At 35.1% G+C, this 19,018-nt stretch overlaps 1 protein-coding gene across 32 annotated transcripts in view; it reads left to right on the top strand.

Annotated features, from left to right (window-relative positions):
- Positions 1-19,018, top strand: part of CLASP2 (cytoplasmic linker associated protein 2) — a 150,438-nt gene that overhangs the window by 117,311 nt on the left and 14,109 nt on the right. For 13 of the 32 annotated variants that reach the window (XM_059818351.1, XM_059818347.1, XM_059818366.1 and 10 more), the window contains 6 exons: positions 2,067-2,090; positions 2,548-2,792; positions 3,448-3,511; positions 8,604-8,767; positions 9,928-10,006; positions 15,443-15,586. In XM_059818351.1, the coding sequence (XP_059674334.1) occupies positions 2,067-2,090; positions 2,548-2,792; positions 3,448-3,511; positions 8,604-8,767; positions 9,928-10,006; positions 15,443-15,586 (720 nt within the window). Of the gene's footprint in view, positions 1-2,066; positions 2,091-2,547; positions 2,793-3,447; positions 3,512-5,723; positions 5,727-8,603; positions 8,768-9,927; positions 10,007-10,160; positions 10,212-15,442; positions 15,587-19,018 lie in introns of all 32 variants that reach the window. The other 19 variants (XM_059818358.1, XM_059818354.1, XM_059818361.1 and 16 more) reach the window with 5 other exon arrangements.

Below are 19,018 nucleotides of genomic sequence, written 5' to 3'. Positions count from 1 at the left end.
AAATATTTGTAAGTACCTGTTACCTAGTAATGAGAATGCTTTAAGGAATTTGTTTTTACTCTGTTTTAATAAAAAGATTATTTGGAACATTAATAAAACCCTACAAATTAGACTCTAAAAAAATTAATTTTAGCCAGATATGACTGGATAGAGAGAAACAAAATTTCAAAGGAAAAAAAAAATCTGAAGAACTCTGTCATGTTCTTAGTCTGGCAATTTATTGATTTCTTGGTTAATACTGTCTTCTTGGCACATTAGTTTAAAATTTCTGTGCCTTCACTGGTGTAGTGATCAGGGTATCTATGAAATCTTGCCTAAGAGGTCATGGTGAGTTTGAGTGTGTTTTCGCCTTTCTGATATTGTAAACTTGCAAAAAGTTTTCAGAATTGATGGAGAATGCTAGCTAGTAAACTGGAAGTCAGTCTGGATTTTGGAATAGGGAATAATAGAAAAACAGTCCATGGAACATGAAAAGTTTCTGGCTATAATTTGGAACCCTGTGCTATAGATTTATCCACACTGGTGCTACATGAAGAATATCTTTAAGTACTTGTAGCATCTTCATAGCTTACTCAAATTTAGCTGGGCAAAGTATGTAGTAAGAATATAAATTGAGGAGAAACTCATGCTTGCAATGACTGCTATTGAGGCTTGACTCTGTCCTGCTTTGTTGAAGTGATAAAGTTTGTTCACAGAAACTTGTTTGTGTTACCTGGATCCAAAATAGCATGATGCTTCTAGAAATGTTAGAGGAAACTTAGTTTGTTTATTTTAGCTGGAATCTGTTATTACAAAGAAGGATCAAGAACAGCAACATTTTATTATTGTAGTATTTGCACACCTGGTTGCCTGCCATGCTCTAAATGTATAGGATGTCCTGTATTAATGGCTCCATTTAGGTAGAAGGGTGTTCATAACTAGATTTCTTTTTTTATCATAGACTGAAGCTCCCCCCTCAGAACAGTGGTTTTAAAAGGTAGAATATAGAGTCCTGACAGATGTAACAGAAAAATAAAAAACATTTTGGATTCTATTACTGTCTTTATGGTATGAAAAATACTTGGTCAGTTATAATACTGCTCAAGCCAAAGGGATATCAGTCTTCTGGCTAAGATCTGGTTTGACTATACGATGCGTGAAATGCAGTGACATGGTGATCTTTACATATTTTTGTGCCTTTTACTTTAGCACAGTCCTTAGCAGTTCAGATTCTATTTCTTCAAAAAAATTTTTTTTTTCTACTTGTGGTAACCCTTTTAAAAAATGCTCATGTCTGTGATTTTTCCCTTCCTTTATTCTGTTACACATCTGTGTATGCTTGTTCTGTTGACAATAAGCTTGCTTGTTACATGATGTATTGACTATTTTGTATTGCTACATCCTTTAAGTTATTCCACAGTCAAAAATGAGAACCCTGTGCAAATAGCAATGGTAATTAAGGGGGAAAACAATCACTTATTACTACTGGTTTTTTGAGTATGTAATGAAAACAAATTTGTAACTACTAGCTTCAACTCCAGAATTTGAATGGCAGAGTTATTTTGCAGACCTGTGTGTTATTCCTTTTAGGATAAGTAGCATATTTTTTTTCCTCTGGCCTTTGGCATGTTGTGTTTTGTTTTGTTGGATTGTTTTAGGGGATTTGGGATTAATTTTTTTGTACAATATTGACTGCTGTAGTAATTGTTGCAATAACAAAATTTTAGTTATTGAAATGAAGCTAAACAAAGAGATGGAGAAGTTTAAATGAGGGTTTTGTACATAGAGTTGACTGCATGTGTTAAGTCTTCGTGCTCAAACATCACTGCATAAGACACAAAGATTTTGACAGAGAAGTCTTTGTGACCAACCAGCAGATGATAGGTAATACTTCCCTGGAAATGGAAGCTTAGCAAACTATTTCCTGGCAATGCATGATATGCTAATCAGATACAGAGAGCTAAGAACAAAATTTACAATAGGACTATGTGTTTTCCAGTGGCACGTAGTTTAATAGTCACAATGCTGCTATGCCTTACTTTCCTGTTCTCAATTTCTGTTTCTTTTCAATAATTTACTGCTAACAGCTCTTAGGAGACATACGGACTAAGGTATAGAAACTATTTTCTTTCTTCAGTAGTTTAATATTAACATGCTTGATACAAAGTAAGTTAAAATGACGGAATATGTGGTTTAGACCTGATTCTTACATTCTGTAACATATATAAAGCTATTAAGTGAAATAACTAACTTTCAATACAGTCTTTATGTCACCCTGTCATGCAGTTTTATGGATTTTTACAAGTAAACCTCAAGTTGAACATTTCATCAAACATATGTCTTCTCTGCATTTTGCTTTGCTTTTATATTTGGAATACTATGCAAGCCATACTTCTTTAAAATATTTTTATTAACTTAGTTTGACCTGCTGAACAGTTGGAGCCATTTGCCACTGCAGGGAGTAGGGGTCACACTGATTACTTGAATTGTTGGTCTTTCTACTGGTTATGGGTATGTATACTATCTCTTTGAAAATTAGTACTAATGTGGGGTATTTCTGTACAATAGAAGAAGCCTGTGCGAAGAAGATACGAGTCCTATGGGATGTACTCAGATGATGATGCCAACAGTGATGCATCAAGTGCCTGTTCGGAAAGGTCCTATAGCTCTAGGAATGGAAGCATACCAACATATATGAGACAAACAGAAGATGTGGCTGAAGTCCTAAATCGCTGTGCCAGCTCCAACTGGTCAGAGAGAAAAGAAGGCCTTCTAGGCCTGCAAAACTTATTAAAGAACCAGAGAACTTTAAGGTAAGAAGCCGTGTTAGCAGAAAAACATTTTATTTCAGAGTTGAAGGGAGGCAAGGGGAGTAGGAAAGGAGGTTAATGTTCTAAAGAATGCAGAAAATTGAGAGGGAAAGCAGGGGGTGTGTCTGTGAGAATAAGATGGGGGAAGAAATGAAGAACCTATTGTCACTTCTGGCCACTAGTGTAACAGGATCTGTCTAAAAGCTCAGTTTAAGAAATGGAATTTAAAATCAGGAGAATTCTTGCAATACAGAAGATTCTTAAAGTGCTTGCATCTAGTATTGATGGAAGGCCTTTATTTTTATTTATTTAGCTTATGATTTATTTTTTAGTATTATTATTTTTATTTATTGGGTATTTATTCGGAAGAAACTGTTTACTGCTAGCTACTAAGAATACTTTTTTCATTTTCTGCTCTGTTAAAGTAGTCGGGAATGGTGTAATATGAATTAGTTCAGAGATATTTCTAGGTTGAAAGTCTCATTTTAGGCAAAATCTATTACATTTTTATCCATGTCTTAAATAAAATGCTTTTCTCTACTTTGTTTACTGGATTATTCGATTCAATATTTACAGTTGATTTCACTGATTGCTATGCATGACTGTTCCAGTCGTACTAGCAGGGGAGTTGACTAATGTATTGTTGTCACTTTGACAGTCGTGTTGAGTTGAAAAGGTTGTGTGAAATCTTCACAAGAATGTTTGCTGATCCTCACAGTAAGGTATGTTTAGGTTTTTCTTACTTTCAGTAAATGTTTGAAAACATACATTAATAGAAAGCCAGTTACAGTAAAATATGTCAGTGACACTTGCACACGTAAAAATTTGACAACATGTATTCTATGCTGCTAACAGCAGTTAATGGTATCAGATTTCAATCCATTTAATTTGCCATTTTGAACAAGATAATTTTCCACCTTTTTTGCAGGATAATTGAAACAAAGTAAAGGTTAGTTTCATCTAAAATGCATTGAAGTAGTTCAACAGTTTGTGCTCAAAATTTGTAAGTATTTTTAAGAAGTCATGTTGTTTACAGCGGCCACTTCAGCATGAGTAATGGTTTTCTCTCCATTAGAAGCAAAAGGCTGTGGTGCAGTAATTTAAATCATAAAGAAAGTGGTGTAAGTCGTACCTGATGAGTCTGAACTATACCAAATGTGTAGTTACTTATTTTCCAGGGTATTTTGTATATTCATAGCTTATGATGTCTTCCTTGAATTTCATAGATAGGGCTGGCAGTTGAGACTGAATAATTTTTACATCATTGTTGGCATTCAGTAATGTGTGGAGACTATACTTTGGTATAAAAGAAGATGTGATGTTTTATTCACTTTTACCTAGGTAAAGACCCAGTATGTGTGATATAACAAGGAGAATAATCCTTCTGTTTTCTAAGACCATTTAAACCTTTTTAACCGAGTTACTTCGCTTGACAGTATTTTTGCAGTTTTTGTGGGAGGCGGGTTACCAGTACAGCTTCGTATATGCAGTAATTTCCCTTAGGAAAAGGACTGCAGGTAAATAAGGAGCTGAATGAAGTTATAATGGTATCATGTAAAAAACATGTAACTTCATATTTTGTTTGAATTATAGGCTTGTTTGGAAGAAATCTTATCTTTTATGTTGAGTATAACATGTCCCACTTCATGTCCATATTTCAGAATTGATAAAGTGATAACCCAGAAAAATGGAGAGCAAAGTAGTTATTTCAGAACGAATGGCTTTCCTCAGCAGAATTCTGAAAAATAACTTTGATTATGCAATACATTTTACATATTTTTAAGTCTGTCTTATTGCTGCAATGGAAAATTAAATTCAGAGTAATGAGAAGTCTTGATAGGTTAACTTAATGTTCCTCTGTCCTCCTTATTTTTCCTGCTGGAAAAAGTGACTTAGCTGCTATCTGCGACACCATGTATTTTGGAAGAAACTTGCATTGCACAAAGCAACATGATATTAAAGTTGCTCATATACTGCAGAAATCCAGAAGAAAAGACTAAAGCCAAGCAGTTAAAGAGAAACTGAAGAAAACATTCCATAAAATGAACAGTTAAGTCAGAGGAGAGGAAAGAAAATTAAATGTTGAACTATTACTGGTTTTTAAATGAAGTAACAATACTGTGAATAGCAGCTTGTTTAACTTTGCTTGTTCTTGTGTTAATTAATATTGAAGCTGTGCATATATCAGAACTACCCTGGAGATTTTTTTGTAGTGGGGGAGCCAGGGAAGGATAAAGAAAATTTAGTTGTATGTGTCAGAAGAGCATTTTGACTTGTCATGAAGCCTTTAGGAATGTTACATTGAATTATTCTAGCTGATTGTTTTGTTTTGTTTACTGGGCATTCTGACTTAAAATAATGTTGCTTTGATTTCGAAAATTTGGCCTGTGTTTATAGCACATGTGGTACACCTGTTTCAATGACTGAAACCTTGCCTGCTGTTTGGTGTTGCAAAACTATTACTAGTTGTCAATATATTATCAGGAGGATCCTTTAAGTATTAAGAGTTCATGAGCTGTGAATTTTTTATCACACGCATATGGCTACACATATCTCATCTTAGACTCTTTCAAGCGTCTGTAGGAATTATTCTGTCTGGGTTTTTTAAAGGTTTACTTTCACATGATAGCTGGATATAGGGAATTGCTTAGAAAAACGGAGTAATATCATTTGGAGAAGAAAATGGGAGAATGATTTGAAGGACATGCCAAGTGCTTACTTTTAAAATACGTTGGGTATCCCAATAAAATTACTAGATTTATCATAAGAGTTTTGAAATACCTTTTTTGTTTTACTTTGTTTTATATTCCATACAGGAACTTTGAATTGATGGCCACTAATTTGTGTGTTTTTATCTTTTTCCCCCTTTTTTTTGTTTTTGTTTTGGTTTTGTTTCATTTTGCATGCTGTCCCCTGTGTTGGAACTCTCTTTAGAGAGTAAGTTGGTTCAATATTTGTTGGAAGCCTAACCTTACTTGCATGAATGTGCAATTAACCCTTTTTCTCTATTTTTCTTCCCCAAAAAGTTCATGCAGTGTCAAGCCTTTTGCAATCATAAAATGCTATATGCAGTTATTTAAACTGTGTGGTAAAGTTTCGAGATGTGCTTTATCTACTAATTATTTGGTTATGCATTCCTGCTTTATATTGTGGTGGTTGGCACATCTGAAATAATTCACTTTAAAGGTAGATCACTTATAATTATTTTCATATCTGTTTATTTTTTCCACTGTCAAATTATTAAAAACTTCAACTTCAGATGCTTGATTTCAGAATTTTAATTTACATCATAAAAATGGAAACTGCAAAAATCACAGTACCCACATACATTGTTTGATATATAGGTGGTTGAGTTCCATTTTCCATTCTAAATTCATCATTTACCTTAAATGCTCGTACAGCCTTCTTAAATTCTTCATGCTTTGCCCTAAGACAAAATGGTATGATTCATATTTTTTTAAATACACCAAAATGACTCAACTTATTTGAGTTTTCTCCAGACATTCACTATAGTAAACCTAAAACAAAGCTTGAAAACAAAATTGAGTCCTCAGTTGTGTGTATTTTTAACAGCTAAAACATTGGCACAGGATCTTTAGAGTGCTTTTGCCATAGTGATGCATAATTCACTTCATAATGATTTCAATTTAAACCACTTTACATATTTAAAGTGTCATAAGAAGTCCACATTACTCCATCAAATAAGAGGTTGTAACCAGTTTGTTCAGCTAGCACATTTTAATGACGTGTGTCAGTGCCTGCAAACTCGAAGAAACAGGTACAGTTTTTAAATTCTACTGAGCTGTATAGTTTAATTTGAAGGGTTTTAAATATGATTGTAAGACCCCCAGTGTAATCGTTATAGCACCATAATTTTTGTTGTTTGACTAAGTCCAATATATTTTCTACTTATTTTAGGGCTGTGAAATCCAAAGACTGTCATATTACAATACAGAAAGTTCTTTTTGGTTTGGTTTTGCCTAAGTCTTTTAATTGTGCTCACTACTTGTGCATCCACAAAGGGGTACACTGTTTCTGTTCAGCTGAGTACAGAAGACATCTCCTATCCCGAGCATAAAATTTTTTTCCCACTACTGGGAGGGTAATTTTTAAATATCAGGCTTGAATGCAAATCTAGACAGATAGGCAGATAGCAAAGGGGTTAGCAGTTTTGGGGTTTTTTTTTTACAATTTTCAATGTAGTTTGCCCCAAAAGGGAAGTTAAAGTAGCTCATCCTGATGGGCTTTATGTTGAGTAGGATTTGTATTGTTTTGTTTCTAACACAGCTTTTCAGTATTTAAGATGTCTATTAAAAGATTCTCCCTGGTCTTTATTAGATCCTGAAAGAATGTGAATTTAGTTTTTATTTCTAATGTAAATTTTGAGGCACTTCTTTTAAAGATACCTGTATGGATTTTTTTCACTTTATGGTGTGAATTTGCTTACCCTGGCTTGATGATCAACATAAAAAGAGATGCAATTTCCTCAGCGATGAAGGCATGCAGCAGCATGCGCCAATTCCTCCATACTCCATCAGTGCTGTGGAAGAAAGCCCACTTCTGTGGACTGGTTTCTGCAGCCATGTGAGGTGTGATCACAGTTGGAGATCATCCGCTCTCACAGACCACAGCAGAATTTGGCCTTATGGCAAGCCAGGTCAGCTGCAGGAGGATGTGGGGTTCCAGCCCTTCCTCCGCAGCAGCTATTTCCAGCCTTGTACCCATGTCATAGATACTCAGGAGGCAGTATCTCTCCAGCCCTCTTTGCATCATAGCAATAATTCTGCTTCTGTACCCAGCTATGTGCTGGAGCTAGAGTGCGTATCAGTTTTGAAGGTAGCATTTTCAGCCTGAAGACCCATTTTTTCTTACCAGAGAAATTGGAAACCCATGGGCCACACTGGTATAGAGCATATACATCCTGATTTCACTGTAAGTCTTGAAAAATCGTAAGATTAGTGAGATGCTAAAAAGGCTGTTGAAACAAAGCCTATTTGTCATGCCCTGCTTTTACCCCTTCCCTACAAAAAGCCCTTGTTCCTGGTCTGAGTGCCCAGGTTACTATAAATACAATATACGCCATTTTTTTACTGAATGCAGTCTTTAGAACATTATTTGTATTAATTGTATTCAACATTATTTGTTGAGAAGAACATAATGGATAACGTGTTTTTGAAAGACTTAAGTACTTCTGTGTTTTAAACACCTGCCAATCTGAAATGTATCGTGGCTTTTTTTCCCTGACCCTGGTGAATAATTTTGCGTTCGGATACTTGCAATAGCAGGAGAATCTTGTTCTGTTCCGCAGATATTTTATGTAAAGAAATTGGCCAGCTTTCATGATTTTGCAGTATTTAGTAATGTGGATATTTACAATGAATATTTTGCTAAAGAATTGTAGTAGCTTTTTTGGTTTTAGAGAAAAAGTGTTTTTCTAGTCTCTGAGGGATATGTCAAATCAACTTAATGATAAAGTTGAAAGGGTAAAAAAACCAAAGTTTTACTGAAAAAATTGAGGTTGCGCCAGCCATCACAGTAAGCATTTCTTTTCTTGACGAAACTGCATGGAATACCTAATTGTCAAACTTTACAGAAGTCGGCTAACATTTCCGATGTACTCTTGTATCAAAATCCAATGAAAAAGCAAGACAGATTTCTTTTTTTTTTTTCTTTCCTGCTTGGCTGCAAAACACTGCCTTCTCTGCCTCTGATTCCCTTACTGCTTTCTTCTTTGTTTGTTAAGTTCAGCATACGTCAGTGTCGTTTCCTCTTTTGCCCCATCCTACCCTCTTTCCATCTTCTTCTGCCTTTTAGGTGTTCAGTATGTTTTTGGAGACACTAGTGGACTTCATCCAGGTCCATAAAGAAGATCTGCAGGACTGGCTGTTTGTACTGCTGACACAGCTGTTGAAAAAAATGGGTGCTGATTTGCTTGGGTCTGTACAGGCAAAAGTTCAGAAGGCACTTGATGTCACAAGGTAATGAGTTGTTAAAAAAAATACAAAAAACCCCACTAAAAAAACCTAAAAAATTCCAAACCCTCATGCTACTTCCAAGTTGCTGGGTTTTTAGTGTGCTATGAGATTCTTGGAAAATGCAGAGCTAATAACAGATTGTGAAACTTAAGTAAACCTTGCTGCTTAAGCGTTGTGGTTTCCTAAATGACTCTTAGTTGAAAGGGTTTGAGTCCTTAATGCTGAACAATTAATATGATACTACTTGCCTGATTCCAAAATGTGCGTCTGAGCCATGTATGTTTGTTGTCTTGCCTTGCGTTCAGTGATGCAGTGCTTGTGTTTGAACTTTTTTGATGTAAAAATATTGTTGCAATATTCATCTCTCAGTGTCAGCAGGCTTTTAAGAAGTTACGGCAATAATGGATTTGCTATCTTGTCTTCCCTCCACTCTCCCCAAACTTCACTAATAGCCTGATTCCAAAATGATCTTATCTGATTTTGGGGGCCATCAGAGCTGCCCATCCCTAGCCAGTTTTATTTGCAAATAAAAGCTAGATTTTTAAGTAGAGTTGGAAGGACTCTGGGACCTACTTCTCATCCTCCATTCTCTGAAGTATGGGACGGTCTAAGCAGCTTAGACCTCTGCTGAATCTATTCATGTGGCACATCTGCTGTGAAACCTGGGGAAGGGTATGATGTGTGTTGTGGTGTGAGAGGGAATATGACCTGCTACACCTCTTTTTTGCTGCTGCAGCAGAGGCCTCGAGAGTCATACCCAGCATGTGACATGGGAGAGCAGAGGCAGCCAGAGTGGAACAGGATGATTCAGAGAAGCATGCAGGAGGGGTGTAGTGTAAACCTTTAGTAGTACTACTGCATAATAATTTGGGGATTGCATAGATTTAGAATCAGAATACTACCATATCATTCCTTGTTACTTGCATTATCTATTTTAGCTATAATTACTGCAAAGCAGGACTTTCTTAAATTTTGTCCTTTATATGCTAGGTGAATGTTTCTGAAAGTGAGATACAGTATCAACAAAACTGGTAGAAATTTTTTTTTAGAAGTACTAAAGCTTTTCTTTACTGAAAAGACTGAGGGCTTATTTAGTGCCTTTCAACACCTATTAAAAGAAAATTTCATGTAACTTAACAGGATCTGATTTGTTTGTTTTACAGGGAATCTTTTCCAAATGACCTGCAGTTCAGTATTTTAATGAGATTTACTGTTGACCAGACCCAAACACCTAGCCTGAAGGTAAGAATTTTCAGACTTGCATTGCAAACAAAAATCTTCATTGGTAGACATTTGCTTGTCTTAATAATTGAATTTGTATTGTCATTTCTGTTGTTTTTTTTTTTTTAAAAAAAAAGGTTTTCAATTAGTGGATTTTGTTTTTGTGAACTTTCAGACAGTCAAGCCAGCACTACAGGACCAGCTTCGCTCTTTTTGGAGCTCAAAGGTTTTTGTCTGAATTATTGTCTTTATTCTTAACCCTATGTCAAACTCTTAAAGTGTTTCCAATAATTTTTGTTTGAATGCATTTGTATGCTGCTACTAACCTTTGCGAGAAACTTTAAGCATGCAGATGTTCAATTTTAAACATTACACTAGTACGAAAATGTTTGCTGCAAGAGAGATCTAATAAAACCACAGTACAGTAAAAATGAGCAACGAAAATGTGGCCGCCTAACATCAAGCTGGTTATGCAAACTCACTCTATCAAGTCTTTTCTAATTTTATGTTTGTGATTTCCCAATCCTGTTTTCCTAGTTCATGTGTATTTTTTCCTGTGTTCAGCCTGATAGGTCTTGAATTAATTTAAATTATATTAATATGAACTTCAGTTACTATATTAAAAATCAGTTTCCTCTGTGGTACACTTACTTTTCTGAAAGCAGTGTGTAGCTTTTATAATTACACACATTTTTGCATAAGAAACTGTAGTCCATAGACCTGCTAGTATTACTGAAAAGCAAAAATTCTGTAGCATGTTTACAGTTCCAAAGAGAGTTGATTTTAGGATAAATGCATCAAATCCTAAGAAGATTTACAAGTGATGTGTATGGGGAAATAACAAGCATATGATCACTGGCATTTTCTGCTCTATCCTGCACGAAATATTTTTCTATAGTTTGATACTGCACAAGAATATTACTTCTCCCAAGTTGTGTTGAATCTAAAGTCACATGAATATGCCTTTTTTTGTCTACAATACAGTAAAACTTACATTTTTAAGCTTTTGAGGACAGTTGATACGTTGACCACTGTTGCTTCGTAGAGCTGTGTTAAAAAGGGACTGCTGTCATTTATTGAAGACAGCAAATGAGGTAGTAAAAATAAGTTTGTTGTTTAAATAAATCCTTGGAACAAATTGGGCTTGGTTTTGTTTTACTTGGTTTTCCTCCCCAGGAAGGTGAATTTGATGGTTGAGATGTTATTTTTTCCCATATAGTAGTATAGCTGGTAAATGCATAGTGATCGTGTTTCCAAGTTTAGAGTGTGGATTTGGAATGAGACCTGGACTCCTACTAGGCTGAGTTGGGGCTAAGTTCAAGAATAGTTGGTATACTACCTAGAAGGAATTCAAAAATCTGAAACACTTAATGGGAAGGCATTCTGAAAATAATTTCCAGTATTTGAGAGAGACTTCTGAAATCAAGATGTCAGTAAAAATGACCTCCATAGAAGAACACCTGTTAGTTTGAAATAAAATCAAGAGTTTTCAAAATTAATTTTTGGGACAGTGAAGTATGTAACTTTAAAAGAAGGTAAGCTTTTTTCAGAAGAATGTGGTATCTACCCCCTACTTCATCTTTATGAGGTAACTACAAGTTCAGGATCCAGACAGTAAAGTTATGGGACATAAACTGCAGCAGTATCTGTTTAATAGCTACATTCTTCAATATTTTGTCTAAATCACATCCTCAGTGCACCCCGATGTCGAACAGATTAAGTAATAATCCTAGGGCAGTGCTCCATTTCTTGAAGTCTTCAGCTTTTGTTCTTACTCTGATAAATGATTATTTTGTTGCAGAGTGTGCCTTTGGGCTAGATATACAGAGAAACAGCATTCCCTGTGACAGAAAAAATCAGAGAAAGGATTCTCAGCATCCTTAAAGATGGTCAGATATAAGAAGGGGTGATAGATCAGAAGTTTGCTCCATGGAAGGATTCACTTCTACAGATGACTTTTCCCTCTGGTTTTCGTGTGGTGGTAGTAGTAAATAATCAGATCCTTTAGAGTAAACTGTCATTGTCATTTGTACGCTTACAAACACAGCTAAGTCTTGGGCAATAAAAGTCAAGCTTTTAGAGTGGCCACAGAGGTGGATTTGGATAGCTAGCCAGTAAGAGGACCAAACATAGAGAAGATAAAATTCTACTGACCTAATCCATGGAGGATGCAGCACAGTGTATTGTGCTTTATTTATCTGACTTTCTTTTGCTATAATTTTACATGTAGGGGTGGGGAACTGCTGAAACATGGTTTAGAGGTGCCATATGAATGTATCTGTTTTGGTCAAATGTATGGATGGGCGTAAAATATGGATAGGAGTAAAATTTTCTGGATGGGGTATCATCTATTAGGCTTATTTTTGCAGGTGCAGAACATAACGCTTTCCAAAGGATGGGTGTTGTCCTGAAATACACTTCAAATCATCACTTTAATTTTTCTCAGGTTGAATATCAAATGGCTCGCACTCAGTGAGGAATTGATTTAAGCATTGTGACCAAAGTTCATTACAGGTTTCTGAACTCTTCTTTCCTTTGAAAATACTGATTTGTTGACAAATGTTTTTGCTGCAGTTAATCAGAAGATTTTTTTTTTCCTAAGTCTGTATTGAAATTTCTGGTTTGAAAAAAAAACCCAACCCACCAATGGCACAGATTCACAGAGATTAGAGCCATTCAAAATTCATTTCTAGTGTGTATTTAGTCATTTGGTTGAATAATGCAGAGGCTGTCACTCCTAAGTATCCAGTAACTTAGGGACAAACACCTGGGATGTAGCAATCTGAAAGTCACTTTGTGTGACTGCTTGTAAGCGAAGAGTAAGGCAGAGTAGAGTCTCTCAAATCCCAGAAAAGCACTCTAAGACATGGACTTTTTTCTGGTTTAAGTAAAGCAGCTTCTCTGCAGCTTCTCTACATTCCTCTCTCCTTTCTTCTTTTTTCCTGTTACTTGAAATGTTTCTTTTGTATTACCCTGATGCAGCAAGTGAAAGTCTGTAAATCTCAAATTTTTCACAGGACAGGAAAACAATTTGCCTTCTGGCACTGACTGTGTAGCATCCTTACAGTATTTACTGAATATCTGGAGGTAGTTGCACATATTTTTGTGCCAGGATTTGTCATGTCATTGTCTGTGAAAGATGTTTATGAAGCACTTTAATTCCATTTATGTCAAACCTTTTTTTTTGTGAGTAATAGTGCTAATTGTGGCTTGATCTATATTTCAGCTCACTTACTACAGTGGTGCTATTCTTAAACAAAATGTCTGTTTGTCTTATATGCTGTACAGGAAAAATGCCTCAGTGTTTATAGTCCAGCAAAATTACAATAAATTCAACCCAGAAGAGTACAAAGAAAGTCAAGACAGTATTAAACAACTTCATAGACAATGGTTTCAGATTAACAGCAAATATTCATTGTAAGAATTCCTGGAGCTGCTTTCATTGTAGTCAAAAAACTGTTTATCTTCTCTCTTGGAGAGATTAAATTGATTGTTGAAGAGGGCTACGTTAGACCTTTTATTTCTAGATCTCAACTCTGTACATACTGACTGGAAATAGTGACAAAAATACATCCTAAGTAGATTTGCTGCTCTTAAGGAGTTTACTTCAGGGTGGTTTTTTATCCATAATAATACTGTCTCATTATATTTGAGCATAGAAGAATTCCAGAATTTCTTCTCTCAAAAGCAATTAGTGAAAAAAAACTCTCTTTCAAAATAGCTGTTAAACTTAGCTTTGGGTATCTGTCTCACTGTGAAAACCTTTATTAGTGCAAACTCTCTCCATTCATCTTCTGTTCAGTGCTCTTCTGTCTCCTTACAGCATCCATTTTTCCAGAAGTCTGTGCGATTTACTCTGTGGGAATAGTTTAAATACTAAATAATACTGCTCTCTCAGATACAGTACTCCACATTTTTTTTCATTGGGAGAAATGCCTCTGGATGTTCTAAGTGTTACAGTTCTTAACAGTAGTTTTTTTGAAGGTGTGATAACTATATATATATATTGAAATCGTGAACAGTGAATCATAGTGTGGTTGTAATGGTTTCACTTGGTAATCTAGAAATTTTAACTTCTTTACTTCGTATTTGGAAAGCCATGTAGCCTAAGGTTTTGTGCTGCGGAGATGTTGGGGTTTTTTTTCCCTGGAAAGAATCTAGCAGATAGTGTGGGTTTTACTGCATTTGTTGATACTGATCTGCATGAGATAAAAGCCTCCAGCTCTTGCTTGTTGTATAACTTTGGAGAAGTCGAGCTTCAACAGCTGCTGTCAAAATGAAGTACTCAGTATTAATCTACATGTATCAGCTATCACTAATGTGTGTGTGTCACGTAGGGTATCTTGACTTTTCAATAGCTTGCAAGTTTTGATAACCAAGGGAAATTTCTACATAGCTTTGCTCGGTACAGTTGTACTACAAGCCATAACAATTAAAAATACACCCAGAACTTTTTTCTTTCTGGTTATGATGGACATAGGTGTCTCCCTCCTGGTAGGTATTTCTGGTTCGCTGTAATTATTAATGGAAATAAAAGCAGCTAAGTCAAATAGGCGGCCCAAATAAATGTTCACCACTTTCGTTAACAGGTTTTGTGACAAATCTCTGGGGCAGCAGGAGCTGAGGAGATAAATGTTTAAGGGAGATAGCAGCATAATAGCCCTTTGCCCAAAGCTGAGTGGTGGTGCAGTTTTGGAGAAACTAGAGAGAGGCTGCAGTCTGGGATGTATATAACAGAGATTCTTCATGAGAAGTAGAGGGTGTTAGTGGAGTAGGAGAATGATGCTCAGATAAAAGAGGGTGTAAAGCAGCTTTTCTATCCTCCTGGTAAATTCATCTCTCTCCTAAATATCTTCAAAGGAAAAGTATGCATGTGACCACTTCTAAGTCTTTTGTAGAAATTGTAATCCATACCTTTTTAGTATTTAATGGGAAGATTCATGTGGCTTATCAAAAAGATAGTGACTGCTGATTTCTGGTGTTTTATAAAACGATGGTGAGTGTTAACTAGATGGTAGGAACTAATAGGAACTGGTTATTGGTTCGTCAGGTGATACTCATTTTTCATTTTAGTAATTGAAAAAAGTTCTTAATAATTCTAATTCTTTAAAATCCTGAATATTCTTGAATATTCTTAAATATTCCAAGTATTTCAGTTTTCTTTTTGTTAAATATAAGCTTCTGCATATGCAATGATTTGTGTATCTTTTAGTTGCTACGAGTGAAGTCTAAGATTTCTATTAATACTTGAATTTCTGTGGAATAACTCCCTTCTTGAAATGTTATATCCATTTGTAAATTGATATATTGCATAGAGTTTTTTATAAATGCTGAAAAGATGTTTAGTTTAATTGGGAAAAAAAAATCATCTTTATTTTAGGGAATGAACACTATGAGCACACTTGTTCTTGCAGCACACCGTTTTTATTGTCTGCTTGACTCTGTTTCTCTTTGCAGGTCAAAGTTGCAATCCTTAAATACATAGAGACTCTTGCGCAACAGATGGATCCAGGAGATTTTGTAAACTCAAGTGAAACTAGGTTAGCAGTGTCTCGAATCATCACCTGGACCACAGAACCTAAAAGCTCAGATGTTAGGAAGGTATGTTTGTTAATGTGTGCTTAGAATTGCAGTACATTGCAAGTATCTTGGCAAATTAGAGAAGCTAATATTTCTTGCCTAAACAAAAATTTTTTTTTCTTTAAAAAAAACCTTACTCTTTCATAGAGAAAAGATACTTCTATATCCTTCTCAGCAAACACACTTACTTTTTCTGTATTATCAGAATTGACAAAGTAGAACTTTGCCAAAAAATGTATGTTTAAGAATATTTAAGTAAAAATTTAAAACTTACACATCTTGAAATGCTCTGTTAGGGTTGCATTTTTATGTATGTTAATATGTTGAGATTATCTTTCATAATACAAGGAATAACTTTGTTTTAAGCACTGCCTGGTATTAAAATCTCTTCAGTGGGTATTTTCTATACAGTTTTAATATTACTACAGAGACCACCATCTGTGATACTAATAGCACATTCGTAACAGGAGTGGTAAGTTTGGTAGCAAACTCGGTTCTATCTCTGTTAGATTTTCTCAAATCCTTTCTGTTTCACAAAAAATAAGTAAATAACTGTTGACCCTTTGACAAAAGAAAGTTTGTGCTTTAATAAGGTAGTATCAAAGGTTTGTTCTCGTAACGCTGCAGTTCCAGTGCAAAACTCCCTTTTCCACATAACTGTTGTGAAGGGAAAATTAATGTGAGCTATGTTAGATATCCCAGGGATACAGAATAACCATGAGAAATGTACCAATACAGTCTTTGGAAAGGGTTTCTAAATAGTCTTTTCAATTATAGAAAACAAAAATCTTTTAATTTTGTTTGCGGTTTGATGGAATAGGTTTTTTGTTGTTGTTCTGATTGTCACCAGCCAGTCTGTCTTAGCTACCATTATCAGCATGCTAACACTTTTTGAATGCTAATGAACATGGCTCTTAAGTGGAAGCATCTTTGACACAAAGATCTAACTCTTCTGTTCCTTTTTCTCTGTTTATTTCTGCAGTTTGAAGAGTTGGAACAATTTATTTGTTTAGATTTCCTTTGCCATTTTCAATTAAGTTTGAGGTTTTCGCAACATCATCATTTCTGGAAACAGTACCAAAACTTCCTTTCTTTAGGAGGGACGTTTTGTGGGAGAGAATTGAGAGAAAATAGTGGGAGCTGTCTCAAAGTGTGTCATGTGAAGAGAACAAAAATAAAAATAACTTTCACAACTTCTTGATAACTGGAATGTTTGTAATATGTAATAAAAAAACATAGGAGAGTTTATATTGGAGATAAGGTTTCTGTCTTTCACTTCTTATATAACTTCATGAGTATGAGAAAGCAGTAACAGATTATATCCTATGGACTTTTCTTGCCTAGTACCATGTTCTAGTGACATATATAAGACCATAAAACAGGAGGAGAATTGAAGCAGCACTATCTTCTAAATCAGTAAAGTTTTAGTACTAAGACACGTGGCAAGCTGTCTTATCTGATGGTTCATATCTCTAATAAGCATTTTTATGTCAATAAGTAACTGAATCATGGAAAGAATTGCCAGTGAGTTTAATCATTTGGAACACCTTAACTGTATGAAGTTTTCTCATTTTATTTTTTCTTTCCATAACACAGCTGTTAGAGGCAGCTAACTGCCAAAAGCCTTTAATAACTCTTGAAAATAAAATTTCATCAATAAGTAGTCAAAAGGGTTATTCTGATAGTATAAAATGTTTCGTTCTCTTAACAGGCTTCACAGCCTGCTATCAAAGGCTTTTTAATTTTATTTATTTTAATAAGCTTATAGCATTTAGTATGATTTCTTTAAATTAAAAGTTTTTGCCAAGTGTATTTCTGTGTAATTGATGGGTTTGGGTGGTTTTTTTAGTAAAATAATTTCCAGTACTAAGTATTACGAAAAATCCTTTTTTCTTTTATTAGTCCAAAATTGGGCACTCTTAGTTCAGTGTCACAGTTCAGTGACATGGGACTTCTTTCTGGAAGGTAAAATTCTATGTTTCAGAACTTGGATTTCTTCTAAGATTAGAATTCTTCTGAAAAGAATTAGAATCTTCTTAGGGTTATTCTAAAAACAAAAGAAAACCAAAAGAATATTTCTATTCCTTATTGCAGTCTTTTAAAGATGTTATCTGTATGACTGGAAATAAATCTCAAGAGAGAGCTTATGCTGAGGAGAAGAAAAACCTCCAAATACTCTAAAATGCAATTTTTTTTGTCAAGGAAGAGAGAGAGAAAATAGATACTTGCATAGTTGAAAACCTTCTGTGAGTCAATATCAATTTTGATACTTTAGGTTGAGCTTCATTCTGGGCAGACTTGATAGTATTGGTTTCTTTCCTGATAAGACCCTAGACTGTCTACTGTGTTATTTTATTGGCAGCTTAAATAGACGCAGTGTTATGGAGTAGAGACATGGACAGGACAGAAAAAGGAAAGTGGTAATTCCCAAGCCTTTGCTCAGTTACTGAATTTGTTTTGGTTTTGCTTTGTATCAATTTCTGTTAAAAGATTGACCATAAGAAATAACAAGGAAAAGAGAAACTTTAAAGACAGGTTGTAGAGGGCATTCAGGGTGTTCACTTGAAGGGAGGCTATCAGAGGGAAAAGGGGATAAAAGTTAAAGAAAACAGCCAGTCACGAGTGTGCAAAGATAATTTGTGGCAATCTAACATGCTAGTATTTCTGTCATTAAACTTAATACCGAGATGTGTGCTGGTATGTGTGTTCGTACCTTGGCTTTCCACTTTTAATTAAAAAATGCTACAGTTCATTGCTCTGGAAGCAAACGGAGGGAAATAAATGTCTAAAAGAATTTTCTAAACTACTTGCTTGAAGTATATTGCTGCTTAAGCAAGCTGCCTATCATTCTGTCTAGCATGAGGCACTGGTTCTCTCCAGTGCATGGCAGACCTTGATGGCGAGCTGTATAAACTAGGCATAGTTGGTTAATCTTAGAATCAGAGTTTCGTACTACAAAGAAACTATTAAACAATTCTGGAGAACTTAATCTGTAGCCCTTTATTGCGTGTGTTAGTTTAGTTGCTATGTTGACAGGTTTGTTAGTCTATCCAGTGAATATTCATCAAACTGTACAAACATTACTAAGTCATGCAGTCAACATTCCTTTACTAGAGGTAACCCAACTATTGTGTAACTTACTGTGTTGCTTTGTCAGTGAAGAGCTCTGATTTTTTGATTCAGGTAACAAATATATATATAGCGAAACATGTAGGATACGAATGACATTAAAGACAAACTATTAGAATTGAGGGTGTGGGAAGTGACATCCGCTAGGCTACAAACTCCAATATTTAACATTTTTCATCTTTAGGATATGTAGTCAGCTAAATTATTCCTCATGTTTGCCCATCTTTTAAAAAGATAAAGGAAGCGGGGCAGGAAGGGGGAAAGGTTAACTAATGAATTTAGCTGTGGGATAAGTTACAAAGAATATCGAGTGCTGTGATCACA

This window comes from Gavia stellata, chromosome 6, assembly GCF_030936135.1.
Source record: "Gavia stellata isolate bGavSte3 chromosome 6, bGavSte3.hap2, whole genome shotgun sequence".
Lineage (NCBI taxonomy): Eukaryota > Metazoa > Chordata > Aves > Gaviiformes > Gaviidae > Gavia > Gavia stellata.
This window is presented reverse-complemented; position numbering and strand designations above follow the sequence as displayed.